This window comes from Canis lupus, chromosome 18 (genome assembly GCF_011100685.1).
Source record: "Canis lupus familiaris isolate Mischka breed German Shepherd chromosome 18, alternate assembly UU_Cfam_GSD_1.0, whole genome shotgun sequence".
In the NCBI taxonomy this organism is placed as follows: domain Eukaryota; kingdom Metazoa; phylum Chordata; class Mammalia; order Carnivora; family Canidae; genus Canis; species Canis lupus.
In genome coordinates, this window is record NC_049239.1 from 44,487,021 (window position 1) to 44,500,505 (window position 13,485).

The window sequence follows — 13,485 nt, forward strand, 5'->3', positions numbered from 1 at the left end:
CGCCTGCCCCCCTCCCCCGCCCCCCCAGCAGAGCAGACAGAGGGCAAGTTCTAGAGATGGGAAATCTCCAGCTTTGTGTGTTTGAAAATCTCCCGGGGGCCCCAACTGTCCAGCCTCCTGGGCCAGAGAAGCCGCCACAGGAAGGGCCACGAGTCTGGTGGAGGGACCCCTGGGCAGAGCGGAGAGCCGCAGGCTCGGGTGGGGGCCCCGGTTGGCCCGCTCCTCGGGGGACCTCGGCCAGCTCCTGCCCCTCTGGGGGCCCCGCGTCCGCGCGCAGGAAGCGAGAAGGACGGCCCGAGGCGCCCCTGAGCTCGCACCCATCTCGACGGGGGCTGCGGTCGGGGTGGGGGTCTGGTCACGTGTCGGAGGGAGGGGTGCGGCTGACGTGGAGCTGAGAGCCGGCCTCCTCTGACGTCCTCGAGCCGCCCTCCCCCCCCCCCCAGGCGGCGGGAGAGCAGCCGGCGCCCCATCCCCGGAGCTGCGGCGGCGGACGGCCCGCGCGGGGAGCGCGCACCATGGTGCTGTCGGTGCCCGTGATCGCGCTGGGCGCCACCCTGGGCACGGCCACCAGCATCCTCGCGCTGTGCGGGGTCACCTGCCTGTGCCGGCACATGCACCCCAAGAAGGGGCTGCTGCAGCGGGACCGGGACCCCGATCCGGAGAAGGCGAGGCCCGGCGTGCTCCGGGCCGCCCAACAGGTGAGCGGGCGCGGCCCCGGCCTCCCGGCGCGAGGGGTCCGCGGGGGGGTCCGCGGGGGGGGGGTCCGCGGGGCTGCAGGGCCCGACCCGGTGCCGACAGCCGCCCCCTTCTCTGCGCCGCCGAGCGAGGCGGGGAGGAGGGCGGAGAACCGGCGCGAGGACCCGCGACCCGCCGAGGGGTCCGCAAGGCGGGGTGGGGGGAGGATGGGGGCGCGAGAGGACGGGGTCAGCCAGCACTAAGGGGGAGGGGGGCGAACGGGAAAGGGGGCTTGGGCCGGAACCGGGGCTGCAGGGGGAGTTGAGCCGCTGGGAGGGAAGGGGGGGAGCTTGCAGAATTAGGGGGGAGAGAGATGGGGCCAGAGAGAGAAGTTGGGGGGGTCTGTTGTGGGGAAAGCACTGAGCCGAGGAGGAGGAAACGAGAGGGGAGGTGGTTGCTGCTCCAGTGGGAGCTGGAGATGGGGCAGCTGGGCAGCAGGGCGGAGAGAGCCTGGGGTCTGGGGGGAGGCTGGTGGATCTGGGGGAGCCTGAGGACCTGCGCCCCCTCCCAGCCCTCAGTTCCCTGCAGCCAGAGGGGCTTGCTGTGGTCTCCCCTAGGATATTTCTGAAGATACCCCTAGGAGAGCTTTTAACCAACCCCCACTGGCTTGTACCCAGAGCCCCTTGGGGCAGGAAATGGGTGGTGTCCCCATTGTACAGTGCGGCAGAAGGGGTCTACGGAAGACCCCTTTGGAAGGAGCCCCCTTACACAGGACACGTTCCTGAGGTGGGGAGTGCAGAATGGCCCGTGGGGACCCGGAGGAAGAGTCTTGCCTGGGTGTTTGAGGAAGGCTGGCCCTGCTGACTTAACACTTCCCGAGGCTCCGCTCGATCCCTTGTGGAGCTCGTAGGTCTGGAAGAGGCACAAAAAAATGCTGTGATTCCACCTTCCTTTTTCCAATCAATTATTCAAAAGCTCTGAGACTCAGTGCTTGGGGCCTCTGTCAGTCACCGGGTAGTGAAAGGGGAAGGAAATGGCTGCTGTCCTTGAGGCACTTACAATCCCAGAAAAGTGACATTGACACTGGCAGGAATAGGAGCCAGCGAGGCATCGGGACACGGGACCCTTCTAGAACCATCTGAGGTGGGAACGGTGGGCTCTCCACCCGCAGGGGGTTGAGGGCATGGATGAGCCCTTCAGAAGTGGTAGCCTGCTGCCTCCCACCCTTCTCTCCCACCCAGCATTAGGGGAGGGCCATGGTGCCCTTCACAGAGATGGCTCCTCAGGCTTTAAGGGAAGGCCATTGTGCCTTTCACAGAGGTGGCTCTTCAGGCACTGTCCCCGTCCCCTTCCCAGAGAGAAGCCCTGGGGAAGGAGTTGGTGTGAATGACCTCTGGAATCCCTTCCAGCTATGTTTTATTGATGACCAGTAGCCCACACAAGGGCCAATAATTTGTTAAAGACACCCCAGCTCTTGTCTCTTCTCGGCTCAAGCCCCCTCCCCCAACTCCTCGATGAGCTCGGAACAAGTCCTAGCTAACCGTTACATGGCATGCCCTTACGTCAGCCACCATAAGTGCTTTATTCCTAATGCACTTAGCAAGCCAATGAAGGACATGTGTGATGATCCTTAATTAAAGATGAGGAAGCTAAGGTTCAGAGAGGGTAAGTGACTTGCCCAAGGCCACACAGCTAGAGAAGTTTTAGAGTTGGCTGGATTCTAGCCAAGCTGGTCTGCTTCTGGAATCCGTGCTGTTAACCACTCCACTCGCTCACGTGCTTGATCTGGCAGGTGTCTACCGCTCCAGCCCAGCTCATGCCCTTTGTCCAATCACCTGAAATCTCACCTTCTGCGCATTCACAATCCTTCATAAAGACGACCTCGTCCCCCCAGCTTTCATGGCCATTTTCCTCTGGTTTTTCACACAGATGTCTTCTTCTCATCCTTAAGCCTCTTTCTGTTTAAATTTCCCCTTCTCCAGAAGATTTTGTCTCCCGCCATATGGAACAAAGTACCTCCTCCTCTATTGTCCTTCCAGTTCTTTCATAGTACTCGTTATAACTGCTTGTGATCCTTTGTGTCCACTTGTATGCTATGTATTTCCAGCATCTCCTCAATGTCTGGAACCTAGCAGGTGTCTAATAAGAAACTGTTGACAAGTAAAGGCATCCCCATGTCCACTTGGGATCATTGCCGGAGTCACTTCTCCCCATGTGAGTGCACGCACCACGCCTTTGTAACACTGTACTGCTAGCTCACTAGGGCCACGGTAAACATTTGCGGATACGTGAGGCCCCATCCTTCACATTCCCTCATCTGGTTCCCTCAGTGACAAGGATTTGGGCAACCCGGGCTGAATCTGTGGGCCCGTATGTGGTGTAGGGGAGATCTCACCATACTGGTTTGGCTGCCATTGTGCTCAGACTGATTCAGCCACTGACCCAGAAAGAGTAAACTGTGAAAAGCCAACACAATTACCATTTCAAAATAAGTAAAGGAGGTGGTGTTAGGGGTGGCAGATGAGGGCAGGGTGATGGAAGGGACACATGCTGACAATGAAGGGAGGAGTCAGGGAAGGCTTTTGGAAGGTGTTCCTGGAAGGAAGGGCATTGGGCTTGGGAACTGGATTCCAGACTCCCATACACTGAGAACCGCATGTCCGTAGGATGCAGGGGGACCACCCGGGTCTCTATAAGTTACTGGTTGCAGTTCCTGGAAAAATTCCTTGGCTATTCAGGTCTCATATGGTTGGATGAGGTTGTTGAAGTTTCAGTGCTTTTGAGAAGAGCTTGGAAGTTGCCCTGGGGTTTCTTAACCTGAGGTCCAAAGACTTCCCTATGGGGTCTGCAGATAGAATTTAAGAGGTCCGTGATCTTGGATAGGACAAAGTGACGCCTCTGTTTTCACTAACTTCTAGCTGAATCTTAGCATTGCCTATGAGGAGGAGTATCAACAAGGCAACCACAGGAGTGTTAACAATATCTGTGACTCGGTCCCCAAGGGAAATCACAGGTAGTTTTGAGGCAACTACAGCTGTCGTGGATACTCCACAGGATCGTTTATGTTCATCGCCAGTTCTCGATCATTGCTGCTTATTAAATCTCCTGCCAGATCCTGTTAGTGAACGAATGGATGAAGAGGCACACATAGAGCCATTTCACAAGCTGATTTTATTAGATGTTCCTCTGTAGTCCGATGTCTTTGATTTGCAAACATTCTGAGGATGTGTCCAGAGGGCTTCTCTGGAGAGCTAAAAGAATTCGTGGAACAAAAAGAACCCAGAATCTCTGCTAAGCGGGAGGACGGCGAGGGCAGGAGCTGTCCGTCATCCATCACCTTTCATGTCTCCGTGCTGGCTTCAATTCATAGTTTGTCTTTGCCTTGCCAAAATACACTCTCTGGACCCTTCATCCTGCCTTCCTGGACAATCCATCGCCCTCACCCAGGTGCCATCCTTTAGGGGGGAACACAAGGACTCAGTTTCCCTACAGTCCACTCATGGTCTGGCAGGATCGCCTAGGGCCTCATTCACTGCTCTCATCCCAGCTTTCAAAGCTTGGTGATTATGCAGTGACCAGGGAGCCTGAGTGAGGAAACAGGGCAGAGAGCAGCAGGATGGGTGTGCACGCACATGCATGTGAGCATCTTCCCTTTACCACTGCTTCAGAATCGACTATTGAAAGGTAGCCAAGCCCCCTTGGTTCCTTCCGCCTCAATTTCCTTTTCTGCACAGGCTTCCACTCACCTTATTCCTGAGGCCCTTCAGAAGAAGCCCTGTTTTTGGCTAACTGAAGTAATAAAGAGTGAGCATGGAGAACTGCTCTTTCCCACTGCTCAGACCCCCTGACACCCATCACTCAGCAAGAGTCTTGTTTCCAGAAAGCTTTGGTTTTAATGTCTGATTTTTCTCCCCGCACGGTGCTTACCTTGTTGTACTCTCAAAGTGAATCTTCTTGAATGTGTCTCAGAGGTCCCCAGGGTGACCCTGGTGCTGTCCCCTTGCAGCTAACGTGTGGTCAGAGGCTTTAGCCAAGTTGCTTGGACCCTCGGCAGGGGTTCCATGCCTCTTCTCTCCATGTCCCCCGGGTCCTCACTGCCATTCACCACCAAACTATACAGTCCTATTCTCCCTCCAGTAGAGTGGGTTTCCATGGAACGCTGTCAGTCTGTTTGGGCTGTGATAACAAAATGCAGACTGGGCAACAAAAATGGACTTCTTACAGTTCTAGAGACTGGAAAGTCCCAAAACCAAGGTTCCAGCAGATTCAGTGTCCGGCAAGAGCCCATTCATAGACTTTGCCGTATCCCCCCTTATCTCCCCCTTCACCTGGGGGGAAGGGGCCAGGGAGCTGGCTGTGGCCACTTGTCTAAGGGCACAAGTTCCATTTATGAGGGCTCTACCTTCGGGACCTGACCATCTCCCAGAGGCCCACCTGCTAGTAGTATCTCCTTGGGAGCTAAATTTCAACAGATGAATTTGGGGAGGGACACGGACATTCAGACTTTAGCAAACATGAAAAAATTAATTCTAGGTTTTTATTGATAATGTCAACAAGTGTTGAGTTTGTATCCAATAATAAAGATAGAAATCTCTCCCCCAAAATCAGGGAGTGCATTTTTCATCATTCTTGTGTCCCTGACAATATCTAGTGTGATGCTGGGCCCGTGACAACCCTCGAATATACATTGTGAATGAAGTTGTCACATTGTGACATACGCTGAGGAAGAGCAAAGGCACAAAGAAGGGCAGAGCAGGAAGGTTTTATCTCCACCAGATTTGAAGTTAAGCCCAGTTTATGTTCGGTCTTGCCACTGGGAGCAGGCGATGGCCTGGTGGTGGTAGGACAGCTTCTGCAATTTTGTTCACATTCCGCTTCTTGATGGGGATGGGATGCTAGTCACCCGAGCATGTTGTTCACTTTGTGAAAGAAAATTCACCCAGCTCCACATTTATGATTTGTACACTTTTCTCGAAATAGTTACCATTAAAATTTTTCGTGCTGTGATAGGTTTGTAAACATTAACTTAGTATCAAATCACTATTTTTTCTCCCCAGAAGGACTTCTGGGCTATAATCAAGAGACATGGCCCTCTTTGTGTGTAAGTGTAAGTGTGTGTATGAGTGTGTATGAGTGTGTGTGTGCATGCGTGTGTGTGTGTGTGTGTGTGTGTGTGTGAAATCCATCACATACAACCTCCCTGGCCTTGTCTGTTCTCTTGCTGCTCCTCCTGGGGCCCCCTCCGTTTTGGGAATTGGGCCTCGAGACCATCAGCGTGGCCCTCCCACCTTGTTTCTCTCTTCCTTGGACCCCTGGAGCCACATTGTCTCCAATCACACGTCTGAATTCAGACTTACCAGAGTGTGGATGGATCAGAGCCCATTTGCTGCATTTCATTAGCTAATAAGTTCCTTTGTTAAGGGGGTCCCTGGGTGGCTCAGCGGTTTAGCGCCTGCCTTTGGCCCAGGGCGTGATCCTGGAGTCCCGGGATCGAGTCCCACTTCAGGCTCCCGGCATGGAGCCTGCTTCTCCCTCCTCCTGTGTCTCTGCCTCTCTCTCTCTCTCTCTCTCTCTCTGTCTATGATAAATAAATAAATAAATCTTAAAAAAAAAAGTTCCTTTGTTAAGAGTCAGTGAGATGCAGCAACGAAGAGGTAGGCATGTGCTCTTCCCGTTGAGTGAGGAGACAATGAAGCCAGCAATCGCCATGAAGCACGTTACGATGGGGCAGGTGCAGGGGACATGGAAACCCTTCCGAGGGGGCATCCCCACCTTCAGCTCAAAGGACTTTCTCCTGTTCTGGCTGGGCTGCTCTGCCAAGGTCTCCTCTGCTCCCCCGTGGTCACAGGAGGCCCCATGAACTGTTAACCCCACTCCTGGAGCCGATGCGACTCTGAGCTGCTCTAAGGACTGCCCTCTGTGGATTCTTACCCTTTTATTTTTTTATTCTATTTTATTTTTATAATTGACACTTATGTTTATTGAAACTGCGCTCACCCCAAGCATAGATACCATGTGTCCCCATAGAGCACTATTACCATTCCATGGGTCATATTCCCTATGCTGTACCTTTCACCCTGTGACTTTTTTTTTTTTATTGGAGTTCAATTTGCCAACATATAGCATAACACCCAGTGCTCATCCCATCAAGTGCCCCCCTCAGTGCCCGATTCTTACCCTTTTAAAGGATTAATTTCTCAGCTGATCCCCTAGCTGGCAAAGTCTCCTGTTCATATTAACAAACAGACAAAAAACAAGCATTTCCATAGAGTAAAAGATGACAGTGATAGTGTAACTAACTTCTGTGGGCTTCTATATGTGTGCCAGGCTGTCTCTAACCATACTAATTTTATCTTCACGATAGCCCTATGAAATATGGGGAATTATTATTTCCATCTTACATATGGGAAAAGTAAAACACAGCGCACTGAAGCAATGTTTTGTGGCAGAGCTGGGAATCAAATTTAGGAAGTCTGGCTCCTGATCCCACACTTTTGACCAGGAGGCTGGAGGTTAGCAGAGAAAAGCTACTAAAAATGACACTTGAACCACTTTGTTTCCCCAGATAATGGCATCAAAGTGTCAAAAGTAGGCTTTTTTTTTTTTTTTTTTTTTGCAGGTCAGCTTCAGAAACCTTTCCCAAAGCCTGAGATGGCTTTGTAGCCTCTTATGTCCATGACGCTTCAGTCACTGGGTGCAGCCAGGGCCCTCCGGGGAGATTGACATGGTAAACATGTTTGGGCTGGTTGCTTAGCAACATGGAAGACAGTATGAATTTTTCATCAAAAAATTAGCATAGATTATTTCAGAGAGATGAGCACACACCCGCCAGAAACACCAGGCCCTTCCAAATACAATGTGGACGCTAAGTCTGTGTCCACGATCCCTTCCCAGCCGTAGATCCCAGACCCAGCACATCTCCTTCCCTTGCTCGTTTCTCCTCTGATGGAGATTGTAGATAATTCAGGGGCCCGGCTCTTCTCTTCACGAGACTGACAGTTCACGGCACCTCGTGTTAACATCATGAGAAAAAAAATCACTGCATCTTTAGACATTTTCAGATTTTCAGATGCTGGCCCCGGTTCCCAGCAAGTACCTGGGGTGCAAGAAGAGGAATAGACAGGCCGTTGGAGCGTGATGGAAGAAACACCCAGAGGAGAAATCCGAGGGGAGTAAGGCAAAGTCAGAAGGAAGGGCAGAGATGAGGCAGATGGGGAAGCAGCAGACCCAGAAGACAAAGAGGAGGCAGGATAAAGAGTGGCTGGCCATCCCAGAGTCGGAGGCCGGCAGGAGAAATCAGAACGCCCGGAGACGACCCACACTGTTGGACCTTCAATCTTCCAGTGATCAGCACAGCTCAGTGTTACTGCATTCACTCCCTCCGGAGCTATTTCTTGCTAACAAACATTGGGAAACCTTGCTTTGAGGATGGAGAATAGCTTCATGGGGATAAATGTTAAGAACCAAGGGATTTTCTGTGTACACATGCACACAAAGGGCCCTCGATAGCCAGTTTGTTAAGAAACAATGTGTTCCTAGATTTCTGAAACCAAACAGATGAAAAGGCTAGATATATTCCTTCCTCTCCCCTCCATCCCTCCCTTTCTGTCTTGATTATGTTTGTTGAGCACATACTGTGCTCGAGGGTGGGGGTATAGTAGTAACTGCTCCTGCCTCAATAATAGCTCACCCATCCTCAGCCCTCATGAAATTTATGTTGTAACGGGGGAGTCCAGACTTAATAGAAGAAGAGCCCAGATAAGTGAAAATGCAATAGTGGTAAGTGGTCTAAAGAGAAAGTTCTAGTGCTATGAGACTGTAAGGTGGGCCTGACCCAATCTGGAAGGTCAGATAAGACTTTCCTGGACAGAGTGATGGCTACACTTGAGAGCTGAACTGGAAGGGGAGTTAACCAGGGCAATGGAGAGGGGTGTGAGGGCTCCAGACAGAGGAATGGTCCGTGCAAAGGTCCTGTGACAGAAATCTCACATGTAGGAGGACTTTACCAAAAGGTCAATGTGCCTGAAGACCAGAATGCAAGGCAAGGCCTGGTGTACGATGAGGCCAGGGAGTGGACTGGGCCAAGCAAGGCATTGTAGACAATAGATAGGTTTACTCATTTCTTTTTTCTTTTTTCTTTTTTGATATTTTATTTATTTACTCATGAGAGACACACAGAGAGAGAGGCAGAGACACAGGCAGAGGGAGAAGTAGGCTCCATGCAGGGAACCCGATGCAGGACTCGATCTCATGGATTGAGTCTTCAGGATCACACCCTGGGCCGAAGGCGGTGCTAAACCGCTGAGCCACCTGGGCTGCCCATCATTTATTTTTTCATTCACATATGGAACTTGATCAATGCCTGTGTGAGGCAGACTTAATAGAAGAAGAGACCAGATAAGTGAAAATGCACTTAAAATGCACTTAATACAAAGGTTATAGTTATTTTAAAAACTTTAAACATTTTTTAAAAGATTTTATTTACTTATTTGAGAGCGACTGAGAGAGAGAACCAGCAGGGTGAGAGGCAGAGGGAGAAACAGACTCTTGGCTGAGCACCGACGCTATGGCTCAGTCCCAGGACCCTGGAATCCTCATAACCTGAGCCAAAGGCAGACACTTAACCGACTGAGCCACCCAGGTGCCCCTCAAAACTTTTTTTTAAATTGAGGTGAAATTCATATAAAATTAACTACTATTCCAGCACTTTGTTCTCAGCTTCATCCAGCTCTAAAACGTCTTTGTTCCCCCTGAAGGGGACTCTGCACCTATTACGCAGACACGCATTCAATTTCCGTCTCTGTTCCCACCCCTGGCAACCAGCAATCTGCCCTATGTCTTTGCAGATCTGCCAGTTCTGGATGTTTGACATGTTTGGAGTGATAAAATATGTGACCTTTTGCATCTGGCTCTCTCTCACTTAACATTGTGTTCTCAAGGTTCATCCACGTTGTGGTTTGTACCAGGACTCGATTTTCATGGCTGAGTAATATCCCAGTATGTGTATAGTCCTCACTTTGTGTCTCCTTCATTGGCCAATGGGCATCTGGGTGGACAGTGGCTAGAGAGGGCCCTTCGTGCGCACGTGCATGCTGGTTCTGACATGTACGTGGAGAATCCCTTCGTTCTTGACATTTCTCCTCTTAAAGCTATCCTCCATCCCCCAAACCAACATTTCCCAATGTTTGTTAGCAGCCTTCTGGTTAGTGTGAATATGTGGCTGTGGACGTCCCTCCACGAGTATTTGACAACCTGTTTTCACTTCTCCCAAGTACATACCTAGGAGTAGAATTACTGCATCCTTTGGTAATTCTATGTTTAACTTTTGGAGGAAACGCCAAACTGTTTTCTATAGCAGCTGCGCTATTTACATTCCCACCAGCAATGTATGAGACTTCCAATTTCTTCACATCCTTGCCAACAGTTGTGAGTTTCCTTTTTTTGTTTTTTTTGTTACAGCCATCCTAGTGGGTATGAAGTGGTATTTCATTGTGACATTTTTTAGGCTTTTAATTTTTTTAAATCCAAACTCTTTTTTTTTTTTTTTGAGAGAGAGAGAGAGAGGGAACCAGCAGTGGGTCAGAGAGAAAGAGAGAGAGAATCCCAGCAGGCATCAGGTTTTTAGCGAGGGGCTTGATCCTATGACCCTGAGATCACAACCTGAGCCGAAATCGAGTCAGACTCCCAACCAACTGAACCTCCCAGGTGCTGCCCCCCACCCCTTATCCCGCTACGGCAAGGGGTGCTTATTTTTAAGGTGCTCATCAGTATCTGGCAAGTTTTTAAAACATTTCCTCTCTGTGTGGAATGCCCATGACCATGAATCCACAAGGACACACCTGTAAAAATATTTCATTGCTTCTGAGTCTTATAGGAGGAGTGCCGTGTGGGGCAGTCCTGGCTCCCCAGTTGAAAGAGCATGCTTGCACCTGGTGCTCCACCCTTTAAATACATTGCATGTAAAAAAAAATAAATAAATAAAAAATAAAAATAAATACATTGCATGTTATCACTGTCACATTCCCCACCCTTCCCCCCTTGAGCTTTAGCCCTCATGGGTCCTAATCGGCTTCACCCGTGTACCTGGAGTCCTAAAACACCCAGGTCCAGTTGAGGGGATTTACTATCTTTCACTTTCATTTCCTTAAGTATTGACATTATCAGACCAGTGCGATGCCACAAGAGGACCCTTGGTCCCCCGTGGTGTCAATTTGCTGCACAAGCACACAAACCTTCCCACTGAGGAGCTCCCCTAGTGTTAATTAAGTAAAAGGTGTTTTAATTGATGTATATTATAGAAAATCCCTGGGAGATTTTTACATGATGTTTAAGGGTGTGATATTTTGGGAAGTTGATTGAGGTTTTTGGGTGGATTTGGAATGCATTATAACTTTTCTCATTTAAAATAACAACATCAGGGGGATCCCCGGGTGGCTCGGCGGTTTAGCGCCTGCCTTTGGCCCAAGGTGCAATCCTGGAGTCTCGGGATCGAGTCCCGCATCGGGCTCCCGTCGTGGAGCCTGCTTCTCCCTCTGCCTGTGTCTCTGCCTCTCTCTGTCCTGAATAAATAAATAAATCTTTTTAAAAAATAAATAAAATAACAATATCAGAGAGCGCACTCTGAAATTTGCTAGCTAGCACCTTTCCATGAACAGATCAGAGTCAAATAGTAGTTGCGTACATGAATATGAGTAAGTAAAGGGGTGGTGAGTGTCCTACAAGAATTTTGTGGAAGTCTTCGTCCACCTGGTGTAGACCTCAGGGCACTTTGCTATATCTCATGGGCTCCCCCTGCCCTCCACTCAGTAAGTCCAAGATGGATTGCTCCTTCATAGGGAAACTGAGCAGGGCTGGCAGATGGCCAGAGAACGAGGAGAAGTGTTGAATGGCTTCCTAGGTCAAAGGATGGGTGGATGGATGGATGCATGGATGGATGGATGGATGGGATCCATCAGGCTACTGCCTCTGCTTGCAACCCAAGTAAAAATCCCAAGCACAGGCGCGAAGAGGAAGGTGCCAAGCTTGCGGAGGCATCTCGGTGTTCACCTCTAGTGACACAGCAGGGAATGGAGACATGTCTGGAGGGCATGGCGGCCTCATCTTCTGTTCATTTTCCTCCCTTCCGAGTCTCTGTTCACTTGGCTAATGTCGGGACAGTTTAAGAACCTTCAGCTGTGAAGCCAATGGGTTAATGCCTACGGTAGAGCATGTTTTACTTGGAAGAGCATCATCCACCACGAAGTTTTGGATTTGCTGCTAAGAAAGGTGTGATGAGAAGGGTGTGGCTTATTGAGGCAGGATAGTGGAGACTTTGCTTTCCAAATGGAGTGAAGAGTCCTCTTTGGAGAGGACAGAGTTTGAAGATGAATGTCAGGTTGTGGGAAAGCCATGTGGCTGGGACATAGAAGACATCATGGGAACATCCATAAATGTAGAGTGATTTCTGCTTGCTCTCAGCTCGTTCTGAGAGCTGACCCCCTTCTCCCTTCCCACAGCCCATCCTCAAGCATCCTGGGAGGCATTTCGGTTTCCAGCTCAGTTCCTTCACTTAGAAGAAAGGGCAAGTCCATCAGAGAGACACAGTGAGGGCAGCGTGGCACATCAAGGCACGAGACCCCATAGCAAAACAGCAACAGTGATATGAAGGGCTTTGGGACACGGTCCCTGCCAGTGCGCCCTCGGGAGGAGCACCTCTCTCACCTTTCAAGTGAACAGATCCTTTAAGTAGAAACATGATGGTTGCCCTTTGCTCAACAACCTCATTGCAAACCACGCAGAAACAAAGAACAGAAAGGAATGGACGTGAGGTTTGGTAACCCATTTGGAATCACTACATGGTAGACTTGCATTTGATTTTTGGGTACCCGCCAGGATTAGAGAGCTTAGTAACAATCGAGTTTTTTGAGATCCCTCAAAAGAAGAAATTGCTTCTTAGAATCTAGAAACTGTTAAATTTTTTTTAAGATTACATTTATTCATGACAGATACAGAGAGAGAGAGAGGCAGAGACACAGGCAGAGGGAGAAGCAGGCTCCATGCAGGGATCCGGACATGGGACTCGATCCCAGGTCTCCAGGATCACACCCCGGGCTGAAGGTGGTGCTAAACCGCTGGGCCACTGGGGCTGCCCTAGAAACTGTTAATTTTATGATCAAGCTGCTGAGTTAGACTAGGAAACAGGTTAGGCTTAGATCCCAAACTTTGAATTTAAATGTAGCCTCTACCATTTTCCTAAATGACCTTGACTGTTGTGAATCCTGCTTTTTTCATCAACAAGCAGGGATGATGATCGTGTTCTCTAAGGTAATATTAAAGGCTAAACGAGGTAACTTTTGAAAGCACCCCACAGACTCAGCACCTGGCACTACTCCGAGCATATTTTAAGTATCTCAAAATCGTTTTCTTATTGATCTTTTATGAGAGTAGTGATTCATGAGTATGTTCACTATGCAGGAAAGAGAGAGCCCATGAAAACGTTCCAGGTGTGAGAAATGAAAAGGCTTCCCTGAGGATGGGAAGGAGAGCATGAACATTCTACTTCTAGGATAGTCTTTCTTTTAAAAAAACATTTTCTTGACAAACTACTATGTACAAGGCATTGAGCACTGGGGACACTGCAGGAACCAGACAGACAACGTCTTTGACTTCCTGTAGCTCAGATTTAAGGGGTGGAGATGTTCACCAAGCAGCTGTACAAGTGAATATAAATCTACAGCTGTGTTAGGTGTGGTGAGGCAGGTAGGAGGGCTCCCAAAAAGTGATAGTTGATTACTGCTCTGAACATCAACAGTTTTGGAGACTCCTTTCAGT

The 13,485-nt window shown here is 49.8% G+C and overlaps 1 protein-coding gene across 1 annotated transcript in view; it reads left to right on the top strand.

Annotated features, from left to right (window-relative positions):
* Window positions 1-448: 448 nt before the first annotated feature.
* SYT13 (synaptotagmin 13) overlaps window positions 449-13,485 on the top strand; it is a 44,529-nt gene continuing 31,492 nt past the window's right edge. Inside the window, exon 1 of the mRNA XM_038563494.1 lies at window positions 449-698. Coding sequence (XP_038419422.1) covers window positions 516-698 — 183 coding nt within the window. The 5' untranslated portion in view covers window positions 449-515. The remainder of the gene's footprint in view (window positions 699-13,485) is intronic.